This window comes from Taudactylus pleione, unplaced genomic scaffold, assembly GCF_031769625.1.
Source record: "Taudactylus pleione unplaced genomic scaffold, aTauple2 ptg000179l, whole genome shotgun sequence".
In the NCBI taxonomy this organism is placed as follows: domain Eukaryota; kingdom Metazoa; phylum Chordata; class Amphibia; order Anura; family Myobatrachidae; genus Taudactylus; species Taudactylus pleione.
The window spans coordinates 15,653,025-15,679,634 of NW_028284581.1; the positions used below are offsets into that span (position 1 = coordinate 15,653,025).

General features: G+C 43.0%; 1 protein-coding gene across 1 annotated transcript in view; it reads right to left on the reverse strand.

Annotated features, from left to right (window-relative positions):
- Positions 1-26,610, reverse strand: part of CTDP1 (CTD phosphatase 1) — a 165,461-nt gene that overhangs the window by 71,128 nt on the left and 67,723 nt on the right. Inside the window, exons 6-9 of the mRNA XM_088475897.1 lie at positions 16,399-16,489; positions 12,485-12,651; positions 11,089-12,153; positions 6,827-6,968 (exon numbers count right to left, since the gene is read on the reverse strand). Coding sequence (XP_088332023.1) covers positions 6,827-6,968; positions 11,089-12,153; positions 12,485-12,651; positions 16,399-16,489 — 1,465 coding nt within the window. The remainder of the gene's footprint in view (positions 1-6,826; positions 6,969-11,088; positions 12,154-12,484; positions 12,652-16,398; positions 16,490-26,610) is intronic.

Sequence of the window (26,610 nt, forward strand, 5' to 3'; positions counted from 1 at the left end):
AGACAACAGGTCCGGGCGTAGAGGCAACAGCTTCGGAGTGTTAACTGAGAGGCTCCGAAGATCTAAGTAATAGTGCCATCTGGCCTACGCTGGAGCTATCAGCAGGAGCGTGCCTCCTCCTTGCTATTACTGGAGGAAGAAGGGATAACGGAGGGATGAGGTACACAACTTGGAAGGTCCACTGGACCTACCTACGTCTATCAGAAGAGTCTCATCTCTGAAAGGCTCCACTTGTTCACCAGAAGATTGAACACCTCCTGATAAAGAGGACATTTCCCTGAATGCACGTCTTGACGGCTGAGAAAGCCTGCTTTCCATCTGAGGATTCCTGAATGAACACTGCCGATGACGGCAGGGATATAGCCTTTCACCCAAGCCAGAATTCGGGACACCACTGTTAGTGTCGCCTGACTTCGGGAACCTCCTAGGTGGTTTACATAAGCCATCATGATGGCGTTGTCAGACTGTACCTGCACGGTATTTCCTTGGAGGACCTGTCCTGCATGCTGGAGAACCCTGAATACTGCTCAGAGTTCTCAGATGTTTATGGGAAGCGCAAAAACTACTGGTGTCCACCTGCCCTGGAACAAGTGTGGACCCGCCACTGCTTCCCAGCCACGGATACTGGCGTCCGTCGTCAGAAGGACCCTGTCCGCAATCCCAAAGGGGGTGCCCCTTGTTTAGGTGAGCTTTCTGCAGCCACCAGGCCAGAGAGAATCAAACCTCCGGGGAAAGCCTATTGACTTTATCCTATGGGGCAACCCATCCCATCCGGAGAGGATCAAGTTCTTTAGAGTGAAGCTGGGTACTCTCCACCATGGCGAACAGCGACATCCTGGAACCCAGGAACCACATTGCCAAGTGAATAGACACTCGGCGACTCTGCAGGCAACTGCGTACATTTGCCTGTAATGCAGAGATCTTTTCCTCAATCACAAAGATCCTCAGATGTTGGGATATGGAGCATCCTCTGTGAAGAATCAGAGAGGACCATTTCCAGTTTATCAGTCAGCCCTAACGTAGCAACACAGATATTGTCCATTGCATATGGCACTGAAGTATCTCTGGAGACCGTGGTAACAACAGGAGGTCACTCGGATAGGGTAACAAGCGGACCCCCTGCATCCGCAGGTGGGCTGCCATAACTACCATGACCCTGGTAAACCGTGAGGCGCGGAGGCCAGACCAAGGGGCAATGCCAGAAACTGGAAATGCTTATCGACCACTGCAAACCTGAGGAAAACACTGGTGTGCTAAGAAAAGAGGGATATTCAGGTAGTCACCCTGAATATATCCAACGACACCACAAAATTCCCAGGCTCCATTGAATGATGGAATGCAGGGTCCCCCTCCCGAACCGAGGAACCCTTAAGAATTTGTTGAAGGATTCGAGGTTGAGAATGTCCTGGTAAGACCCATTGGGTGTCTGTACCAGAAAGAGGATGGAGTAATACCTCGTTCCCCTTTGGGGCAACGGAATAGGTACTATAACTCCTGCCTGGAGCATAGAGTGTAACACCCTCAAAAATTACAGGGCCTTGTCCTGAATTGACAGAAGACCTGTAACGAAAAACCGACTGGGAGGCTTTTACCGGGAGGAAAGGACATACCTTCAAGAAAATACTTCTCTTACCCCAGTGTCCGTGGTGGTCAGACACCAGCACTGGGCGAACTGGAGAAGCTGGCCTCCAACTCTGGGGTCTCCCGAGAGGAGGCCCGTCCCGTGAGGCTGAAGGCTTGTCTTGTACTCCAAGCCTGTTCTTATGGCTGAGCAGATTTCCTGGCTACTGACTGTCTTGGAAAGCTGTATTTTAGACTTACCCTGGCCTCACAGGGCCGAAAAGACAAAGTCCCAGACCCTGATGGGACTGTAGCCGATGGCAGACATGCAGACGTAGCTGCTGCATGCAGGGCCACAATTGCGTCCAGCCGAGGGCCAAACAGGACTTGTCCCGTAAAAGGCAAAGCATTCCAAATGGAATCTGCGTCCGCTTTCCAAGAGCGCAACCACAGGGAGCGGCAAGCCGCTACTGCTGCCGAGGAGATTCTGGAAAGGAGTAGGCTATATGTAAGACCGTCTCATTATGAACGTGGCAAAGTCTCTGAGAATCTGCCACTATCCACCTGCTCTGCTAGAGAGTCAGTGTGCAGAGAGCCAGTTACCTACTCAGTGTTCCATGGCTCTGGCCCCCCAGCACACGGCCATAGCCGGCCTGGAAGCCCCTCCAGCAAGGGAATATTGGATTTTAGATATATTTGCACCTTGCAATCTGGAACCTCCTTCAAAGAGGACGTGGAGGGCATGGGCAACGTAGCACTCCTCACTAGGCGTGTAACATGAGAATCTACCCGTAAAGGTAACTCCCATTCGGAAATTTAATTATCCGCAAAAGGGGTATGCAAAAGGTCAACCGTTATTGAGGCTGGAACCGCTTACCCGGATTTCCACGCCTCCTCTAAATGATCCACCTGACCAGATAGAGGAATTACAGTGGCAACACCCTTATCCTTAAAGAAGGCATATTTGGATTTAGCCACGGGGGATATTAATAACCAAAGCCGCACGGACTGCCTGTAGAAGGCCAGGTATATAGACTTTAGACCCAGACTACGCCTCCTTTGCACTAAGGGGCTCGTGTCTGAAAGAGTCAATAATGTCACGGTCATCAGACGTCATGTCTTTACCCGTCTGAGACCCGAAAGGCCGTTTAGAAGGCCGAAATGGTGACTCCCCCTGTAAAACGTCCATCAGGTGCTATACCATTTGGACAATAAATTCACCCACACAGGCTCCTGCGAGACCTGGGGGGGCGAAAAACAGGATACACTGGGGTACCATCAACTGTCCAGGGACCCCTGCATGTGATGAGACCACCACAAGCTGCAATAACCCCTATGGGGAAACGCAGGGGGCGTTGCCCACAAAGGCTGTAAGCATCTTAGCCAGCCGAGGGTGGTCCCCTTTTTTGTGCAGGCACAGTGACAGAAATGGGGCGTGATATATAATACAACATGCCCTCCATAAACCCTCAGCGTCTACATATCCCTCCGCTAACTGCACATGATATCAGTACATTATAGCTGGAAGAGGATATCCTCGTTCACTTTCCGACATGAGGAGTGTGAACGGAGCGTATGTGACCTCCCCCACAGAAAAACCACGTTTACTGTGAGGTAATAAACACCCTGCGACACCGCACCGCAAGGGCTGTAGCAGAAGAACAGGGATAGGAAAAGGCTGACAGTCAGAAATGAAAGTACAGGCAAACAGCGCTAGCATTTAAGTCACATACAATGCACAGATAACATCCTGCATTACAAGCACTGCGATCAACTACACAGACCAGAGCCTGGTAGGAAACAGTGCTGCATACACTGACCTTAATTGAAGGAGAGGTATGCGGGGGACCCGGACCGCAATGGCATCTGTATCAGCTTCCAGCAGTGTTTGCCATCCCCAGCACATGTAGTGAGAAAATGGCCACCGAGGAGCAGAGAGAAGGCAGGGCCCGGGGGAGGAGCGCTGACACAGTCCGCTCAGACCGCTGTGGAATGGCACTGTGCAGCGGGGGAGACGCCGGCTGTGAGACAGGGAAGGCGTTCTCCACTGGCGTGCTATCAACCCCTGGGACGCCGCGCTGTACCGCACATGCTGCGGCCCGCTGTCCCTGGTGGTCTAGTGGAAGGCGCAGGATCAGTACCTGGCCCCACGCGCAGCCGGTCCCCAGGGAGCCCCCTGCCTGGGGACCAAACAGGACTGTGTTACCGGCGGGTGCCCACCGCGGGACCCCGCCGCTTACCTTGTTCCCCGTGCATCCGGCCACAGTCCAGGTAGCCGGGGATCACCGCTAGCTGTGACCCCAGCTATCTACCAGCATCCCCGGATCGGTACCGGCGTTCTGGTACCGGCGGGGTGTAGGAGTGACAGCATGGACGTCAATACTGACTGTCCTATGCTGGAGCACTCTAGTTGTGCAGCCACAGCTGCGAAGAAATATTCAGGGGCCTTAAAAAGACCCCCCTCTGTACGGTGCGACTGGTCCGGCCAGGCACCTACGAAAACTGAGTGGCCTGAGGCTCGGGGGCGGGGTATAGGAGAGGGACCCCAGTGCATCCTGGGAGGCTGAAAATGTAACTCTGTGGTGCCTGGATGTCTGCCGCCATCGCCTATACCCCAAGGTATCCTGTGGATACCCTATGGACCCTGAAGTAGAAAATTTAAACATGTATACTAATATAAATGGAATACATACATATGTATACTAATATAAGTGGAATACATAAATATGTATAACTAAAATTGGCACATACACTACTTATTAAATGAGTACAAGGCAGTATTGATTCAAGATCTCATTCTGCAAGCTAAGCTGCATCGGAGGCCGGATCCTTCTATACCGCACTGCTCTCTTGCTGCACAGTCTGGATAATGTAGGCCCAGTAAAAGAATTAGTATACTGAGCAAGCTAGAAGTTAACGCTCAAAGGGATAAAGGGGCATTTAGCAGCTATATGGTGTGCAAGGCAATCTGTAGTAAAGCAATAAAATGTCAGAGGACCAGATGAAACTGTTAACTTTTTTGTTGACAGAGGCCATGTAATTTGTGTGCCTCAAATGGATCTAGGTTTCATTCTTGTGAACACATTTCTTCTTCATTACAAATTCAGTTTTGTATTTGTAGTCAACTAAAACTTTTCGGATCATACCTTTCTTTCTTATGCACGATCTCAGAGGGTGTGGGAATTACATCAAATACAGTAGTTAAACTTCACAGTTCTAAAATGGTGTATTCTACCAGGTAAAGTAATACCAAATATATGTATCTGCTCCAAAGTGCAACTCTCTCAGCACACAGACAGAATCAGAACTTAAATGCAAAATATTAACATCCCAAAATGCCACACCTCCTCATCAAACCAAAAGGGACATGGCATGGGCTGCAAAACAACAAATTTAAGTGGGACAATGGTGTTAGCGCACAACAGTGATGGGGAAGTGGGAAGACGGAGGTTTTTCTTTGTAAATTGTAAGGTTAAGACTGTTATCTGTGGGACGGCAATTACAGTGGGCAAAATGCTGTAGGACGGTTTGCGATTTGTAGCCCGTATCTGAATAGTGGTACTGATGCAGTAATCCATCTTGGAGGACAATAGCTGGGGTCACAGACTGAAAGGCACAATTTCCAGCATGCTCTCCCAAGCTTAGTATCACTAACACACACACCTTTACTAGGGCAATGCTATAATGATACATTACTGTGCATTGCAGGTGCCAAGCAGCATTTCCTATGTTCCGATGATTGAGAAGGCCTGTACAACATACTTCCAAAGGCCAGGAAATCTCTGTAACAAGCATTGTTACCAGGAACTTTAAAGAGATTGTAAGACTAAGTTTATTTTCTCATTAAATAACTACCCCCCACCTCCTTCCAAAAAAAACAACCACCAGAATATAGCTTTGTGTAGGCAAGGTACAGGACTACAATAAATCTGATAATATATGTACTGAGTTGCAGAAAGACCATACATACCAGGGGTGTGCAATAAGTTTTTGGATGTGCATTGCATAGGTAGAGTAGACACAATCTGACTGTCTGGTTGTGAATATAAGCAACACTGCACTCTGAAGATGTCAGATTGGCCACTTTATTCATGAATTCCTTATGGAGTTCAACAGAGGCCACTGGAGAGCCATGATCTTCTACGCCTACAAGAGTGGTCTGCGACAGCAGTATAGTTTTGACCGACTGCAAGCTGCTTTTGGTGAGGAGGCGCCATCCCGAGTCACTGAGTCAGTGTCCACCATCATCGAGGACAACGTCGCTGCTGTGTGGTCCCATAGTTGAGGTGGACACCAGGGTGACCTTGGCCCAGTTAGATAAGTAGATAGGCAGCTCATTGGGATCCGTCCGCTCGATAATCCACAAAAAGTTTGCCTGAACAAGGTTTCTGCATGCTGGGTGCCCCATCATTTGAATTGGAGCCGCAACATGCTAGCTAGGTTTGATGACGGTCGCTCAAACTCAGTCTGGGAGATCATCAGTGGTGATGACCCTGGATCTGCAGTTTCGACTCATAGACCAAACAAACAACAGTAGGCCCCAGTGGACCACATTTGGAGGTGCACCACCACAGAAGTTCCGACATGAGCGCAGCATGGCCAAGCAGATGGTGGCTGTTTTTGTGGCCAAGACTGGTGATGTAGCTACCGTACCACTCGTACAGCAACGCACCGTCACTGGGGACTGTTACATCAAACAATGCCTGCCGCTAGTGCTGGAATCCATTTCCAGGCGCCATCCAAGAACTCGCGTTCGTGGTGCCCTTCTCCATAACAATGCACCTTCCCACATGTCCGGGGAAGTGATAGATTTTCTGGCCCATGAAAGCATCCAGGAACTTGGTCATCTGCCGTCCAGACCTGGCCCCCTGCGACTTCGAGTTCCCAAAAATCAAGCGCAAGATGCGTGGGATTCATTTTGAGTCACCGGAAGCTGCAGTGGAGACCTTCATCCATCATGAAGAAGACATACCTGCTTTGGACTGGTCCAGCTGTTTCACCAAGTGGTCTGAGCGCATGCACTTTTGCATAGACTCCTCTGGCGAATACTTTGAAAAAATTTAATGTTCACTTTGCAAATAGAATACTTTTTGTGCATCCGGAAACTTATTGCACACCCCTCTTAACAGTTCTTTCCTTGGCTGTGAAATGGTTAAGTACTATTTAATGAAGGTCCATTCTGCATGGAATTTTAAAGTTCAGTTTGTTTGCTTTAATTAGGGTAGCCTATATGCATATGATAATAAATGTAACATATTGCAAATACCTCTGAGATTTCAAGTAATCATCCTTTAATGGAAAAAGTTGCTCTTCTACTTTTTCCCATCTTTCCAGGCAGCTCCAAAGCCAATCTGGGTTTACAACATGAAGGTGTTCGCAATTCTGAGCTTGTCTGACTTTTTCAGTACCTAGAAGCAGGGGGGAAAAAAGATAATTATGCCAAATGCATAGCAAAAACCAACTGATCCAACAGGGACAAAACATCTGCTAGGAGGATTTGAATGCAATTCTTGCTTAATGTACTTACAAGAATCGCTCTCTCTCTATCTCTAGCTAATGTGGTAGATGGACATGCATTTTTGGTCAAACATGTAACAAGTACTTCAGTTATTCGCCATGTTAATTGTAGAGTTTATCATAATTATTTTGGACTTTCAGTATTCTTAAGAGTGTGCACCTGCTTTTTCTTGCATGGCACTAGAAGTCTGAGCATAGTAGCACTTCTTATTATGTTTAAAATTAAGGGTGTGCAGACCAAGCACACCCCCTCCTCATTCATATAAAATTAGATGGTAACTATGCTGTGTTATAGTAACCCCTGAGAGAATTCTTTTTTGCTCAGGATATAAATATGACAAATCGCCAACTGCATATTAAAATATTCTATTTGCTAATTTATATATTTGTTTATTAGGGATATGTGAGGACTCTGTTGACTTCTGTCAGTAAGGCTGTACATGTATTAAGAATCAATATTTTAATAACAATTATATATTCAAATAATGAATTAGACCAACTGTTTTTAGCAAAAAAGAAAGGAGAAAATAGAGAATAGCACTAAAATATTGAATATATTTATAAAAGACGCCTACATGAAAGTCGCTGTCTGCATGATTTAAAGATGGCTGCCATTTCTAAAACAAAAAGAGTTAAGAGACAAATATTTGCGAGTTTGACTTATTGGTATATAGTGGTGATCAATGGCAAACCTCTGTATATGTGGATTACAAGATTTACAAGTCCAGTAATATTAACTATGAACCAGTAACATTAACATAAATTAAAAAGTTGGCATATTTATATGTAACCACTCCTATGTAATTATTGGTCCAATCATAAAATTCAATTGGCAGCATTATCCACCATCTTGGTGACTAATATAAATATAATTGCTAGCAGACAAAATATTTAGGCACCAATATACAGTCAGGTGCATAAATATTGGGACATTGACAGAATTTTCATATTTTGGCCTCTCCACCACCACAATGGTTTTGAAATGAAACAATGTAGATGTGCTTTAACTGCAGACTTTCAGATTTAAGAGTGCAGGAATTACAACGGTTTCTATATGTGCCTCCCACTTTTTAAGGGGCCAAAAGTAATGGGACAAACTAAACAACCCTAAATCTAACTTTCACTTTTTAATACTTTGTTGCAAATCCTTTGCAGGCAATTACAGCCTGAAGTCTGGAACGCATAGACATCACCAGACGCTGGGTTTCATCCCTGGTGATGCTCTGCCTCTACTGCAAATGTCTTCAGTTCCTGCTTGTTCTTGGGGCATTTTCCCTTCAGTTTTGTCTTCATCAAGTGAAATGCATGCTCAATCGGATTCAGGTCAGGGGATTGACTTGGTCATTGCATAACATTCCACTGTTTAGCCTTAAAAAACTCTTTGGTTGCTTTTGCAGTATGCTTCGGGTCATTGTCCGTCTGCACTGTGAAGCGCCGTCCAATGAGTTCTGAAGCATTTGACTGAATATGAGCAAATAATATTGCCCGAAACACTTCAGAATTCATTCTGCTGCTTTTGTCAGCAGTCACATCAATAAATACAAGGGAACCAGTTCCATTGGCAGCCATACATGCCCACGCCATGACACTACCACCACCATGCTTCACTGAAGAGGTGGTATGTTTTGGATCATGAGCAGTCCCTTTCCTTCTCCATACTCTTCTCTTCCCATCACTCTGGTACAAGTTGATCTTTGTCTCATCTGTCCATAGGATGTTGTTCCAGAACAGTAATGGGTTTTTTAGATGTTGTTTGGAGGCTCACCATTGGTTTACATCTTGTGGTGAATCCTCTATATTCACTCTTGTGAAGTCTTCTCTTGATTGTTGACTTTGACACATATACACCTACCTCTTGATTTGGCCTACTGTTGTGAAGGGGTTTTTCTTCATCAGGGAAATAATTATTTTGTCATCCACCACAGTTGTTTTCCGTGGTCTTCCGGGTCTTTTGGTGTTGCTGAGCTCTCCGATGCGTTCTTTCTTTTTAAGAATGTTCCAAATTGTTGATTTGGCCACACCTAATGTTTTTGCTATCTCTCTGATGGGTTTGTTTTGATTTTTCAGACTAATGATAGCTTGCTTCACTGATAGTGACAGCTCTTTGGATCTCATATTTAGAGTCGACAGCAACTGATTCCAAATGCAAATGTCACACCTAGAATCAACTCCAGACCTTTTACCTGCTTAATTGATAATGAAATAATCACCTGATTTGGATGTAATTACCCTCAAATTAAACCTGAAAGTCTGCAGTTAAAGCACATCTTGTTTGTTTCATTTCAAAGCCATTGTGGTGGTGAATAGAAGCCAAAATATGAAAATTCTGTCAGCGTCCCAATATTTATGCACCTGATAGATATAGATTATATATATGCAACACAAACAAGATTTTTTAAAACAAAAAATAGTAAATTGAATTGTACAACTATAGTCCACATCTGCTTTCTTTTAAAGGGATAGATCTTTCCATTTTGTAATCAGGGTCCAACCGTGATGCGCAGGGCTAAAGATCCCTAGCACACTGCTTATCAGCTGCATATCCCACCCCACTATTACAGTACAATGTTCAAATACCCCAGAACATCACAGAAGTACTCCTGGGGGTACAAAAACTTCAGGTTAAGAACCACTGGTTAAAAAATTGTGGTTATTTTTATTCTCATCAGAATGAAGTTCATAGATGAAGCCTATAAGAAGTCTCCCATACACTGTTTGGTAAATTGCTGCATTCATCTTGTTTGGGGTCGGAATAGCCTCCATACCAACAATAATCAGATGTGTCCTCATATACCTTGCCTCAATGCGCCATGTGCCTGGTGCGAATGAGCCATGCAGAGCGGTGTAGTGTAGCAACTTTAAAAAAAAATTGCGTCTTATTTGCACTGCAGACACAGTGAAAGATTGCTCAGTCGATACCAGAGACTCTGGGCTGTGACTTGAACCTCACAAGTAGTAGTTTTAAATATGCACAAAGTCGCAGATGAGGCACAATGGAACATTGGCATAAAGAAAAGCCACAGGATCATAGCACTTCGTATACAGATTCAGACTCATTAGCACACAGATGTACAAGTGTCACATATCAAATTTATCAGTGCGGTCTCATTAATCTGGTTTTGTCGCATCGCATTGCATCTAAGACATTTTCGGGCAAAAAAGATGCTCGCCATTAGCAGTCGCACAGGGCCTGGCATGCTGTAAGGGCTGTTTGCCGTGACTGCAGCAATAGTGTATGAGGACACATCTGTACGTCACTTCCAGTCTGGAAGCACAGCAGAACTGACTGGAGTTGCTAAACACTATTTCACAGCGAGTTGGAAACTCAGGTAAGCTTTTAAAAGTTTTGCCATTGTAAGGGTTTTAATTGAGTTTTAAAAGAGACTTATTCAGAAAGGTTCTGCACATGTATGGCCTCGATTTATTCCTAGGAACCTTGTGGCCAAGATAAGTGCCTGTACCTTATTCAAAGTATATGATTTGCGGCACAAAATAATCCAACAAGTTCCCAGATAAGCTTTCATAATGTTTTCTTAAGTATGCAGGGTTAATTCCTGACATTTTCAATACACTACACCATTAGCGCTTTCCTTTTGTGTGCTTTAATATTTCCAGACTTGTTCTTTGCTGACTTACAATCTACAATTAAGAGCAGCAGCAGAGTTCTTTCATCAAAGATTATTTTCAACCCATAATTTATATGTGGGATGTATATGGTATCTGAATGAATAACATTCTATGTAAAGTGGAAAAAAAATATGATCTCTCTCTCTCTCTTTCTCCATATATAGTGTTCACTCTACAGTAGCTGTAGCGATACATCATGTCTAAAATTATGCCCTTCAAAATGAAAATATGCCCTCCTGACTGATTTCAGGGACCTTTTTGCATCCTATATTCAATACACAAAACAGTCTCATTAACTATACATATTGGACTATGTCAGAAAGAGGGGTTTTGTTTCTCTGCATTAGATAAATAATATAGCGGTTCCAAATGCAGTTTTCCTACCTGTCCTTGCAGCAATAAGGTGTGTCACTTTGGTAGGATCATCACCATTTAAAACCAGGTTTTTGCTGATTTTTGCACCCAACGCTCTGGCATGGTAATATTCCCGTGTCCTCTCAATGGGAAAGTTTGTGGGATGAAGGCCACTGAAAGCAATAATCGTGGTTTCCAAAATTTTACTCTTCAGCTCTGGCACTATTTTACGAATATCTGGGACCTCTTCTATCTCTTTCTTCAGGTATCGATCATACTTTGCATAGTAATCTGTGTGTACTCTGACAAGGATCTCCTCAAGGTATATTAAGTGATCATCTTCATCCATGTCATCACTATCATCGTCATCCTCTTCCATACTTTGATCTAATGACTCTCCCACTGTAATACCAGATTGTTCACTATTCTGGGATTCCGTTTCCACCTCCTTCTTATCTGTATTTCCATTACCCAAGTCACAAAGACTGTCCGGTTCTACACCCTTAACCTCCATCTCCTCAACCTCGGTTAGCAGTTTATCTTTCGAATCAAATAATAGTCTGTCATCACTATTGTGGTTTTCAGTCCATTGCCTATCAGATAAATCTTCTGTACAAGATACTTGTGACACAGCAGACACCTGGTCCAGTGTTTTTGACTTCCTCCAACTTCTTTTACATTCATTTTCGCTCCCAGAGGAAGAAGGAGACGGTGTTTTTCTAACTTCAGACTCACTGTCACTATCACTGGAAAGGTCAAAGTCTAGATCCTTTGCTGCCCCAGTCTTTAACTGAGATTTGGCAACCACTGTCCGATCATCTTGTCCTATAGATGGCTGAGCTTCTATCAATTGCGTTACATCCTTGCCATCAGAGAGACAGGTGTCCTGACTTGCAGCAGGGTCTTGTTCCTGTAGTCCATCACTGGCATCAGACTCCCTTTTGAAAAGGTTATCTGAAGCGCCACCATTAAGCTCCTTTCTGCTTTTTCCAATCCCATTGCTCTGCTCCTCCAGAGGAAGGTTCTTGGACTGATCAGAGTCTTGTTCAAGCGATTCAGACTGCTCTGCTTCTGTAGATACTTTAGAAATGCTTTCTGTAGGGGGAAAATAAATTTATAAATGGTAATAACAGTAGTAAATCTGGTTAATTCAGCCACAAAACTGCATTTCTGAGCATAACGTATGTAACTGAAGTAGCATAAATGAGAGCAATATAATTATTAAAATGAAATGGCAAATTATAAAAACAGGGCATAAAGAAAACAATGAATGATATTCTGATATACATCTATTTATATTATATATAAAATGGCTAAACATAAAAAAAATATTAGATAGAGATAGATATAAAGATATATATATATATATATATATATATATATATCCATCTATTAATCCATACTAAATATCATCTTGGTGACAAACCTCTCTTTTTCATCTGTGCTTCCCGTGAACCAGGAGGGGCATTGATGTCCCCCGTACCTTGAAAGTAGACATACTTTTTAACGGTTATCAAATTAGGTGCAAATTTCCACACATCTTCTCGATCATCGATAATGCAAACCATAGAGTCCCCACAAGGAAAAAGATTACTAAAAAATTAAAGGAAAAGAAAATCATTAAAAATCATAAAGCATCTTCAATAAATATCTTGGTCAAGTTAGGCTGCGTACCAAAATAGAAAAGGCAAGGATGCTGCTTTGAAAATTAAAAAGCTTAAAAGTGAATTAATTAAAAATCTTTGAAGCAAGTGGCTAACTAAACGTATAAAAGGCACAAGTTACACTAGAATACATGTAAAATTACTAAATGTAGACAAAAGCCAAAAGTGCTCAGGGTAGAAGGGAAGATACAGAATATATATTTTACAGTCATTATCTTTTGAAAAAAAAAAAAAAAAAATTATACTATCTGTTAAATTAGTGCCATTTTTTAAATTCGTATCATTCCCTTTAACATGGGTCTTCAACCCGTGGCCCGCGGAGCCGTTCCTCATGGCCCGCCGATGGTTAGTGTAGTGCGGTCCGCACTACACAGAAACAAACAAGCTGGCAGCAGTGTGTTTGTTTTTGCAGCCAATGAGAGCCAGACAGACTTTCACTGGCTGCTGCGCCCACTGCCGGAGTGTAGAGCGAGCCGGGAGGAAGCCGGACAGAGGAATGGCCAGCGGCAGGTGTGGAGATTCAGGTAAGTGTTTTTTTTCGTGTCTTTGTCCAATATATTTAAGGGGCACTGCATAGGGATGACTACTACTGGGGGGGCATTGCATAGGGTGGACCACTACTGGGGGGGCATTGCATGGGGTGACCACTACTGGGGGGGCATTGCATAGGGTGGACCACTACTGGGGGCAATGCATAAGTGGCACTGCATAGGGGGGGCCTTCTACTGGGAGCACTACATGGGGGGGGGGGGGGACTACTACAGGGGACACTAAATAAGGGGCACTACTGGGGACACTAAATAAGGGGCACTACTGGGGCCACTGCATAATGGAGACCACTACTGGGGCCACTGCCTAGGGGGACCACTACTTGTGGCCACTGCATAATTGACATAATTAATGAAGTAGGAGGGACAGTTGAGGGACATAATTATAATTATGGTAGGAGTGCTGTTCTGGGACCTAATTAAATTTGTAGGAGGGGACAGGTATGGGACATAATTGTGTGAGGAGGGGGCAGGGTCTAAATACCGCAGAATAGCTTAGTGGCCCTCGGGTTCCGTTGAATTTTTTAATGTGTCCCACACTGTCTTAAAGGTTGAAGACCCCAGCCCTATACTACTACTTGGCTATTTAGAGATTTACATAACAACAATTGGCACAATATCTGCACTGCACTCTACCTTTCAGCTTCCATGGTAACCTGCAAGTATTTCCTTACAGCTAACATACAGTAGGTATCCCTAAACAACCTTTGGCGTGGAACTGCTGCCATAGCAGCTGCAGAAAGAACAGAGCGGAGGGAAAACAACTAACAAACCTAAGCAAAACTAGGAGCTCTTAAAAGGTACAGTTCTACCACTGAAAGATCTATTATCTTTATTAATTTTTGATGAAACTTTTATGAAACATTCAAATTATATTTCTGTATTTTTGCTTTAGGTCAGGGATCATTTCTTTTTACTCTTTCCTGCCTACTGAACAAAGATAAAAAAAAAAAAGATAAACAATAAAGCAATTATTTTTTATAGCACAAGAATGAAGTGTCACGCACTATTAGTAAATGAACCGAATCAAACTGTTTTCACTTATTTTATTGTATTTTGAGAGGGATTAGTATTTCGACTATTCTTGTTCTGTCTAATAAACGAGTTTTGTTATGGGAGAAAGACAAATTTGCGAATCCCTTGCGTCTGTGTTCAGTCTGCCACCCTTACACTTTATAGAATGCAAACCTGACACTGAAAGAAGTATTAAATGCATCATATCCAAATTATTCTGAAATACTGATTATTCCGAATTACGTAATTTTTGAGCTTGACTGAGATCGTGACAATGTTGCTTTCTGATTGACAATGTAAACAAACTGTTTGCTGCACATAATTATCAAAATATTGTATAAAATTACCTTCAGGCTGTGTGTATGAAACAAAAAGCATTCTGTGTTAAACTTTTGGGTCCCATTCCCAAAATCTCATTTTGGTATGCAAACATTCCAAAATATGGAAAAATACGATATCCAAAACACTTCTGGACCCAAGCATTTTGGATATGGGAGACTCAACCTGTACTAGTAAAAATATATTCAATAAGGAAAGGGGAGGAGATCAGGGAACAGAGGAAAATGAACTATGAGATTAAGGGGGGAATTAAATTAGCCATAATAAACCATTTTTGCGAGTTAAAAGTGACTTTCGTATGGGAAAAAAAAATTGCACTACTCAATTAGCCCTCAAGATCAGTTTTATAGGCATTAACACAAAATGATTTTCATCACCTCCTGTGAAGGTGAAATTTGAGGAAAATCCTTATTTTATGGTAAAAGGTAAGTGCTTTGATCAAAACGACTGGGATTTTTTAATTAGCTTAATTGGCAAATAATGACATTTTAGGGGTGAACATGTGCAAAGTGCAGGAAAATTGATTAATTTATGTGGGACAGGTATATAGGGGTGCTGTATGAATAGGACAGGTGTTTTTAAGATTGCAGATGGGTGTTAAGAGATGTATTTTGAAGGTTCGTTTTTTTATAAAGTTGCTTAAGATGACACATATATTTATAAGCATTTTTATGCACCCCCAATATAATTAGAGGATTTATTTAGCAAAAAAACACTTGCTTTCACTGTTTGAGAAAAATGCATATAAGAACAGTTTGACATACTTTAAGAATCCCAAATACTTATCTATACTGTATATCTATATTGGTTTGCCTTTTTTTGGGGTACACACAGATTTCTAAATTATCTCCTACACTTTTTGCGTGTAAAACATGCAAGTATTGTCATGCGAATCCCGGGAGATGACTTTTGGAATTGAATTGTGCGAAAAGTTATCGTTTTAGTGCGGCTAATTGAATTCCCATCTAAAAGTAGGATAATATGTAATAAAATAAAAACACTATTTTATTAACAAAGCACCAACATATCCTTTGCATGAGAAAGAAAAAGAACACAAACAAACCCCAAACAGCAGCAGCATCATCATCTTAATCATCATGAAATGTCTACTACATGCACATATAATGTGGTGAGGACCCTGTTAGTAAGGGGTCACAATTTTGGGGTTAAAAAAATAAAAAAAATCCACTTTCATTTTTAATTTTAGGCGCCATGAATGCTTACACATGGATTGGAAAATATTTTGTATTGCAGCATACAGATGTGTTCTCATACACCCAACCTTTTTGTGCCACATGGCATGACTTGGACACTGTCACAGGTAAAGATTTCTGGATTTTCATACTTTCCTAAATGTAGTGTCTTATTCAAATAGTAGCAGCGCACAAAGTTGCTTATAGTGTACTAGGCACTTAGGATTAGTATTTTTGTAGAAAAGAAATTGGTATAAAGTCACAGATTAAGCACAACGATCCGTGGTGTGAAGCATGGTGCAGCTTACTCGTACTGAACCTGTCTTTTGCTTTTTTACACGTTAGCGTCCGAGTCACTGAGTCACAGCAGCCACATGCGATGCCAGTGTCTCCGTGCATTGTCATTTTGTTGCATTAGCAATGCAACCAAGATGCACATGTTGTACAAAAGTGTGCGGCAAGATGCATGACGTGGCTTAATCGCAAGGTCTGTGGTGCGCCAATGGAGCTATTTGAGGTTAGGTGTATGTGGGCACCTCTGTACATGCACACAATTCTAGTAAAAGAATTACATAAACCAACCTAAGATTTCCGGTTTTGGAAAATGGATCAATACATTCATCCCGAGATAATATGCGATGTGAGAAAAGCTTCTTCTCCGGATCTAAAAACCCTACAATGAAAAAGCAAAAATATATTAAAATTACCATTAGTTTTAAATGCTTTACGAAATGCTATTGACAACATTTATGAAGCTTAAGCAGTATTTACAATATTATTCAACACATTGAAGATTCTCATTCACCTTACAAACTACACTGAGTATAATATATATTATAGTATGCTTAAAAGACGCATTTACTCCCATAAAGGAAACATGAACTTAAAGGATAGTATCATCTTCAGTTTTCCACAGCAGAAAATGTTCAACTTTATTTTCATGAAGGACTTTCAAGCAATTTTGACACAGCTGGAAATCACTACTCCATTTAAAACATTTTTATGGTAACTGACGAGGCCAATCCCAGGATCGGTGGGATCCCAGGATTTTGGCCTAAAAATGGCCGGGATTGAATCCCGGGACTGGAGGCCTCCAATCTCGATATTGGCCATAATTTTATTGATTTTTTTAAATGATGGACAGCGCTGAGCGCCTCCAGCAGAGTGCTCAGATGCTGCCCGGCTTCCCCTTCCCCTGGCTGGCACTACGTACCATGACAAACAGAGGTCACACTGCGCAGCCCAATGCTGATTGGACCGCCCACCCACCCCCCGGCTCTACAGAACACAGACGATGACGCTGCCGAAAGTCCCGCGGGTAAGTCATAATAGTGGCTGGGCAAGGAGCATTTTTTTTTTCAAACCAGGTCAATCCCAGGTATCCCGGGATTGAGTTTTTTTCAATCGCGAATCCCCCCCCAGTGCCCAACCCTAACCTTCCCCCTAATCCCTACTTACCTTTGGGATGCCAGCCGCCAGTATTCTAAGCGCCGACATCCCCTTTGCCGAGATATTGACCAAATGCCATTGTCACATACAATTCATTTGAATAGACCTGCATCGGTACCAATGTAATTTTGCTATGTCACAGCCAGTGGATCATTACTGGAAAATCCCTGGCTTAACATGCTCAATTAATATTTAAAAAAAATATATCTATGGAAACATTTTACATTATCAGCACGGATAAATTTAGTTTTTAGTGGAGTTTAAAAAGTCCATCTAAATAATTTTATTCTCAATGGATGAGTTAGTCCTTGAACCACCTAGGTTCATCGATAACTGTAACAGTCCCATGCTCCCTTCAAATTATTGCAGTACATGTGGCTGAAAGAAAGCCTAGCATTTTACCACTGGTAATATCTGCATGCAGGCCAGCCTTAACAATAGAATTAAAATTATCAATTTTTAAAAAAAAAAAAAAGCCATAGAAGGCCTCTTGTGGGACACTTTTTAGCATGACTTAACACAAACATTACATACAACATTCACCTTTAAAAACTGTGCATTTTCTTCAATTTGCACTATTTCTCAAACTCTTCCCTAAACCATATCGGACAGCAGTTATCAAATCGCACATATCAATTGTTCAAATTAAGTAAAATAGATTATTCCATTGTAGTCTATAGGGGATATTTTAAGTAACATTACTTGATTTACTAAATCACGTCTCTATAGGTGCATCATTTTCTGCCTAGTGGTGCATTTATTAAATAAATGGAAGCATTATTATGAGGACTTCTATAATTTTTGTAGTTGTGTTAAACACAAACCATGATAACTTATGTCCTGATTTGCAGGAGCAACTGCACAGTAAATGATGTTATCATAGACAATATATTAGGCAATATTGTGTCATCACCTTTGGTCCACATTTACAGCAACCAGTGTTAGCAGAAAAAAAAAATCCTGCTGCTCGGCCAGATCTCAGCAGACTTGGCCACCTACGTGTGTGAAAAAATTGGACGTTGATCAATCAGCACACGTGTCGCAGGTTTAAATCACAATTAGGTTATGGTTTTACAAAGTTGATGCATGACCTATAGCTAGAATAACAAAGCACACAATTAAAAAATACAATAGTAATTTATAACAAACTATACACAAAACCACAAACATACTGTACATATGGTACAGCAAGTGATTAATACAGTAATATTACATCCCAAGTAATTAATTTTTACAAATAAAGAAATAAAAACTGCAGAGAAAACATTATTGCTTACTCACTAAAACAAATTATTAAGGCGTCAGAGGGAACTTTGGCCCTCATTCAGAGCCGCTCGTTAACGGCAGTACGCTCTTTCCGAGCGATGTTCGCACATCTGCGCATGCATACGGTTTTTAGTACGCATGCGCGAACCAGTCAGTGCGGCCGAAAATCGTTTGTACGCTATATAGCGAGTGCCTGCTATTTAGAGTGACAGAATGAGGCGTATGTGGGTGGTAACAGGGGAAGGTGCTTGAAAACGGGGGAGTGGAATTCGAACGCAGGCGTGCTTAAAGGTCAAAACGGGCGTTTTAAGGGTGTGCATAATTAATATAGCAGCGTCATTGACCACGTCACTTGTTTTTTTAAACTCAGAACTGTTCGCAAAATAGCGGTTGGAAAAAACAACCACAAGAATAGCGAGCAGTTCATACGCTGTACGATGTACTCGATTAATCTAATAAATAGCGGACATGACGTATGGTGCGAGCGGCCAGGGGGCGTTTTTATCAAATAAACGAGCGTATGTTTTGCTCGCTCGTTCAGACTTAGAGGTGTGAACAGACTGCAATGTGCGAACGGATCATTTGAATAGCCACCCCTTGTTTTTGAACGAACGACCACAAATAGCTAACGGCTCTGAATGAGGGCCTTTGTCTTCTTTAGAAACAAAATAATGATCTAGCAATGATATTTTGTACAGATAACGATAATATGTACTGCTAATATCTTTCGATCACAAACAATTTGTAGAATTCAAAATAACAAAATCAAGTAAAGCATGATTTAAAAAATATATATATTTATGCTACCCTGTACTGCCATCTTGTGTTAAAGCAATGTTTAAGAAATGTGTTTAAAAAAAGAATAAAGCAAAGTTTAAGCATCAAGCCTATCTAATTACAGTAAATAAAATTCATTCTAAGGGTTTATACACATGTACTATTTTGTATTCAATTCACTTTCTTAGAGCCTGGTAAAAGAGCTTTAACGTTGATTGTTCAAATAAGCTAATAGTTAAGTAAACACTTCTGAATAGTATTTGCATTGCATAGATCAATATAATGGAGTTCTTGCCATCATCATTATTTATATAGTGCCAATCATATTATGCAGCACTACACAGAGAATATGCAATCATTCACACCGGTCCTGCCCCACAGGAGGAAATCCATGCAAGCAGAACATACAAACTGCACACAAATAAAGCCCTGGTCAAAATTAAACACATGATCCAAATTGCTCTTAATTCTACAGCAGTGATCATTAAGTGCAAACCACATTACGTTATAGGAAGGCCGTGAGAACATTCATCACACACACTGTGTAAAACGGAGTTCAAGGTACAAGGTGTTGTCCATGGTGATATTAGACATTGTTTATCAATAGCCTAGAATACAGGTACTAAGGCAGAAATATGGAAATGATTGTAAGGAATATGACAAGCATGGTATCCGATCAGAAGGTCAACAGTAACAATGTTGATACCACGATGTGTAGGTTAGAATGACGACATGTTTTAAACTGTGGACAGGCATCATGTTTCATATTAAAATGAGGTCGTTAAATTAGCGTTTCATGCATATAACAACTATGTGATAAATTTTTAACCTTTACAATATTAACATTTAAACTAAAATAAGCTTACCTTAGACTGCACAATGTCACAATGGAACTGTGTGTATGCATGTGTGTAATACACAGCTCACACTCAATAACGGATGTGTGTCACGTTTAGGCTAAGGAGATCTTGTGCTAGAGGATTAGCAGTCTAGGTATTAGGTTGGGAAAGGAACCGCAGGCGAGGGGCCTGGATGTATGTCCTACTCATCCACAAGTATTGGATGTTGGCGAAACTTGACCAAAGGCGCGGAGTCTAGCTACTGGTAGGTGTTGACCAGTGACCCCTCCAAAACGGATTTGGGTTTGAGCTGCACCCAGCAGTCAGGTCGCGGCCCTTTGGTCAGGTATCCGGCACAAGTGGGAAACCGAGGAACACAATCACAGGTAAAGCACAGGAGAAAGGCACTACAGTCAGTACTTGGATAACGTACTGAGTACACACACTGTGGCTCCAGACACAGAACCGGCACATGAGGATGATACTTAGGAGACAGTACCGAGTACACACACTGTGGATTAACACTAGGAATAAATCACTAGAAGGAGGGAGCATGGAACCTGGAAACCTGCAACAGCAAGTATTCACTGGAAGAGCGACATTGTACAGGCAACTTCCTGTTATCCAGAGCTTGGCTAAATACCCTAAGGTAGCGGTCCATTGGAGGACAGTGTCAGCTGAAGGGCTATTCAGGTGATGTAGACTGTCATGGGTGCGTCCATGACGGTAACGGCAGGAACCAAATCACGGAGCAACACATGGATGTCCTAGCGGACCCCAGGCATAATCCTCAGCGGGATGGCGTCTCTGACTGTTTGAGAGGTCAGGGGAAGTCAGCGCTGTGAGTAATGGACGTTCCTAAGCCACAATCTTACAGTCCTCGCCTCCCCTTTAGGGTGGACTCTGAACACCTACAAGGCTTTTCTGGAAATTTCTTGTGAATAGCTCTTGATACATGCCTATTCTTTAAGTCCGTACCCCTTCCAATCAATGAGATACTGAAGATGATTCAACCAGTGTCAAGAGTCAAGAATCTTCTCTATTTCAAATTCGACTCCCAGTTGAGTATGAACTGGAAGTGACTTGGGTAGAGAACGCTGGAATTGGTTAAGAATTAATGGTCGTAGAAGAGAAACATGAAAAGTGTTGGAAATATTCAACTGAGGAGGTAGCTCCAATTTATACACCACCAGATTAATAACTTTAAGAATGTGATGCGGTCCAATGAAGCGTGGAGCAAATGTCATGCTTGGAACCTTCAACCGAATGTTCTTGGTTGACAGCCATACTCTGTCTCCAATTCTCAGAAGAGGAACGTAAGACATTTTCGAACCGCAAACTTCTTGTAATTACTAGATGCTTTTTTTAAAGAGACGTAAATATTTTTCCATATATCAGAAAATGATTCCATAAAATTTGTGAGAGCAGGTAGTTCCATGGGAGGTAAATCTTGAAAATCCGGAACATGTGGATGTTAACCATATACTGCAAAAAACGGAATACAATTTGCAGAGGAATGGTACCTAAAATTGTGGGCAAACTCTGCCCAACGTAACAAATCGACCCAGTCATCTTGAAATGAGGACACGAAGAGTCTAATAAACGTCTCCAATTCCTGATTCACCCTCTGTTTGGCCACTTGTTTGTGGGCGATAGGCAGATAAACTAAAGTATTTAATTCCACAAGAGGCACATAAAGCCCTCCAGAATTTGGCCACAAATTGCACACCTCAATCAGACACTATCTCCTTGGGTAGTCCATGTAGACGGAAGATGTCACAGATAAACACTTTGCCCAACTGTGGTGCAGAAGGAAGCCCAACCGAGGGAATAAAATGGTCCATCTTTGAAAATCGATCTACTACCACCCAGATAGAAGATATGTTCCTTAGAGGGTGATAACTCAGAAATAAAATTCATCGACAGAGTCGTCCAAGGAACATCAAGAATAGGCAGAGGACGCAAAGGACCTATAACTTTATTGCAAGTGGATTTATGCTGGGCACACTTGGCACAAGAAACAATAAAATTCCAGACGTCTTCCTTCATAGTGGGCCGGCCATCAGTAAGAGCGCTGCAAAAACTTAAAGGTCTTGAGGATGCCCGAGTGGCTAGCAAACAAGGAGGCATGAGCCCAAGTTAATAACTGGTTACGTAACTTAGGTGCTACAAAGATCTTGAGAAAGAGAGTATATCTGCACACTCCGATAGATGACGAGTTACAGTCATTTATAAGGTCCCATAGTAATTAGCAACCAGTAGTGTTCAATTTATGGGGGTGCAGCCCTAATCCAACCAAGTTAGACTATATTAAACAAAAAGAGGCTAGGGGTTGTTAGAGATGGGCGCACATGTGCGCCTATCTTTAACAAGCCCTAGCCTCTTTTTGTTTAATATATGCTACAAAGATCTTGCCAGGAGGGGAAGTCAGAAGTTGGGTATGAGCAAAAACCAGAGGATCCAGAATCGGACAAACTTGAGGTTGTTGTTGTTGTTCTTCCTGCGGAGGTAGAAAGGACTGGGAAATAGCATCAGCTTTTTTTATTTTGTATACCAGGACGAAATTGGACCTTGAAATTAAAAGAAAAAAAAAAAAAAAAAAAAAAAAAAAAAAAGAGACCAATGAGCTTGTCTGACATTCAAACGATGAGCGGTCTTGAGATATAGAAGATTCTTATGATTGGGGATGATTGTAATAGGAAACTTAACGCCTTCCAAAAGGTGTCTCCATTCCTATAGTGCCAATCGCATAGCCAACAATTCTTGGCCCCCCATGGCATAATTCTTCTCGGCCGGGCAAAAATTTACAAAAAAAGAAACCACACAGGTGATTCCTTCCATCTTCCACCACTTGAGACTCACAGTTCCCACTCCTACTGAAAAGGCATCAACTTCGAACGTAAAGGGTTTCTCAAGTTGTGGTTGACAAAGAATTGGAGCTGTGGAAAAAGCTGTTTTAAGACCTTGGAAACAGCCACCGCTGCAGGAGGCCAACAAGACGGGTTAGCACCCTTCTTAGTGAGAGCAGTTATGGGGGCAACAATGGTAGCAAAGTGTAAAATGAATCTCAGATAATAATTGGAGTAGCCAAGATGGCTTTCAAGGAGTTTGGTTGGGGCCAGTCCCAGATGGCACTTAGCTAGATCCATTTGAAAAAAACTTCCCGATATGATGTGCCCCAAAAATGGCACAAAGGACTGTTCAATAAGGTATTTGCAGATTTTCCCATACAGATGATGGCTTCGAAGACGGGAAAAAAACTCATGTAGGCGATGGGAATGTAGGTTCTCAGAAAAAATTAAAATGTCGTCCAGATAAACTACAACAAATTGATAGAGGACATCTCGAAAGATTTCATTGACGTAACTCTGAAATACCGCTGGTGCATTACACAAACCAAAAGGCATCACCAGGTACTCAGTGGCCATCACGAGTATTGAAAGCGGTTTTCCACTCATCTCCTGCTCTGATGCGGATCAAGTTGTAGGCTCCACAGAGGTCCAATTTAGTGAAGAGAGATGCTCCACGAACATTTCGAAGAGCTCCGAAATGAGTGGCAAAGGATATGTTTTTTATTGCGATTTGTTTCAGCCCATTGTAGTCTATACAGGGTTTGAGGCTCCCAGTCTATTTTCTCCACAAAGAAGAACGTGGCCCCAGCGGGAGATGATATTTTAAAACCCTTGGCGAGATTCTCCTTTATATAGTCGGACATGGCAGCCGTTTCCAAAACCAACAGAGGATAGATACGGCCACGGCCTGGTATTGTTCCAGGATCTAGATCTATGCCACAGTCTCAAGGGCGATGGGGAGGCATTTTATCTGCAGTTTGTTCACAAGAAACAACAGAAAAACATAGATATGGTTCTTGCAAATGAGAATCTGGTTTAGGAATGGATTTATCAGACGTTGGAAACACCAAAGAAGATTTGGCAGAGACTTGTTGGGTACGCACTGGAACAACACGAGGAAGACACCGGTGGAAACAGTTGGGTCCCCAGGCCAGTATGTGCATGGTGGACCAGTTCAGCGTAGGGTTGTGAGTTTGAAGTTAAGGCAGACCTAACACCACCGCATGGGGAGCTTTAGGTAGAACTAAGAATTCAATCTCCTCTTGATTTAAGCATCCTACACAGAGTGAAACTGGTAGGTTAACTGAAGAAATGACATCTCCAGAGATAATATTGCCATCTACTCCAGAAAGATTCAGTTTGCTTGGGAGAGGTAGTACTGGAATTCTCAGTTCTTGAATCAAAGATTCAGAAATAAAATTTTCAGCAGCTCCCAAGTCCACCAAGGCTTAAATACTTTTAGCTTGAGTCTTGAAATGATTGTCCACCGGTAGTAAGCTAACACATGGGAAGGCTTAATTAACACCCCCAACCGGATGCTCCCGGAACCAGTTAGGGTCTCTCGTTTCCAGAGAGAAGAGGATAATTTTTAAGAATATGCCTATGGGCAGCGCAGTAGAGACAGAGCTTGTTCTGGAATCGACGAGTCTCTTCAGCCAAGGTTAAGTGTAGACTGTTAACTTACATGGGCTCCTGTTTATATGGCACCGGAGAGGAAAAAAGCGCAGCTGGCGAAAATCGGTCATTGAAGCGATCTTCACGCCCCCCTACCAGGAGTTCTCTGTGCCACAGATCAATCTTGATGCATAAAGAAATTACTTTAGGAAGAGACTCAGGAACATCTCGAGAGGCAAGTTCATCCTTCATTTACTCGGACAACCCATGAAGAAATGCTGCTTTAAGCACCTCATCGTTCCATTTTAATTAAGAAGCAATTGTTTGAAATTGAACCACGTACTGACCCATAGTATGGGTCTCTTGTCGAACTCGAAGGATGTCTGAGGAGGCCGAAGCAGACCGGCCTGGCTCATCGAAAACTCTTGTGAAAGAACTAATAACATTTTTGTAATTAGAGACTAGAGGCGAGACCCATTCTAAGGCAGATTCGGAAAGCAAGGAGATAATGTATGCCACTTTCGACCTTGATGTGGGGAAATTCTGGGGCAGACACTCGAACTGTATCTCGCACTGGTTCACAAAGCCCCGACACCGCCTGAGGTTTCCATCAAAGCGCTCAGGAGAGGCCAACTGCAGACGAGACTTATGAGTGACCGCTACTGGAGGGTTTATAGGAGCAGATATGGAGAGAGCAGGAAGTATAGTGGCCAGAGTCGAATAGATGGAAAGTAATTGACCGGAGAGTTTCTGGAGATACTGAGCTATCTGGTATTGCGCTGCCTCCGGATTCTCCATGCGAGAGGCGAGATCTCGTAACGCCCCAGGCACACTGGGTTCCTGCGGCTTCCATAGGGCCTGTACAAACTGTCACGTTTAGGCTAAGGAGATTATGTGCTAGAGGTCCCAGGTTGGGAAAGGAACCGGAGGCGAGGTGCCTGGATGTATGTCCTCCTCATGACAGATTAACTGACCAAAGGCTCGCAAGTCTAACCTACTGAGAGGCATTCACCAGTGACCCCTCCAATCGGGATTTGGGTTTAAGCTGCACCCAGCCGGCACAGGAGAATGGCACTAGGACAGGGCTCGACAAATCCCAGAGGCCAGAATATCCAGGGAGGCAGGACCCACTTTTAGTAAATGACTGGGTCCGTCCCACAGTACACACTGCCCGCGCTGAAGCTAATCACCGCCTGCAGTGCCTCCCCAGCCAATCGCCATGCTGTCTTTAGTTTCTCCTCGGCCTATTGCCATGCACCTGCGGTGTCTCCCTCCCTTCCTGCCCGCCAGCGCATCGTTCTGCTATTTGAATCAAGCAGTTCTTCAGGCTCTGCACCCCTTCCCTGCCGGCCATCCTGTGCTCGCTATACAGCTCTCACGGCTGCAGCAGCAGCGTTATTGCGCCCCATTATGTTGTTGGTGCCGGACTCCTCCAGCTGCCTGCGCTCCACCCTCAACCCCTTCAGCCAGCTTTCTGCACACAGGAAGCTGGGGAGGTGGACACTGCCCTGGCCAGGAGGGAGCCGGAAGGACAAGCTGTGGCTGCAGCTCATGCTGTGAGACGGCTCTCAGCAGGAAGGAGGTGGTAAATACTGTGCCCAGTACTGTCTGCCCCTAGTGCTGCCACATCTACTATCTACCTTTACTGCTTACCCCTAGTACTGCCTGCCCCTAATCCCTTCCTTGCCCCCAGTACTGCCCCAGCTGTTATCTACCCGTACCCCCTCCCTACCTCCAGCACTGCTCGCCTCTAACCCCCTCCTTGCCCCCAGTACTGCCTCACTGTCAATTAATTAATAAGACTCCTGCACCTTGCTCCTTCAGCGCTCAGGTAAAACTCCCTAAGTGTGCCTCTCCCACCACCCCTCCCCAAGTTACACGTCTCATCAAATGTACTTATATAACTCACCATCCCACATAAGTATGAATTTGGTCCTACTGTGTGGCACAATATGGATTTTGGCCCTAGGGTGTGGCACAATATGGATTTGGCCCTA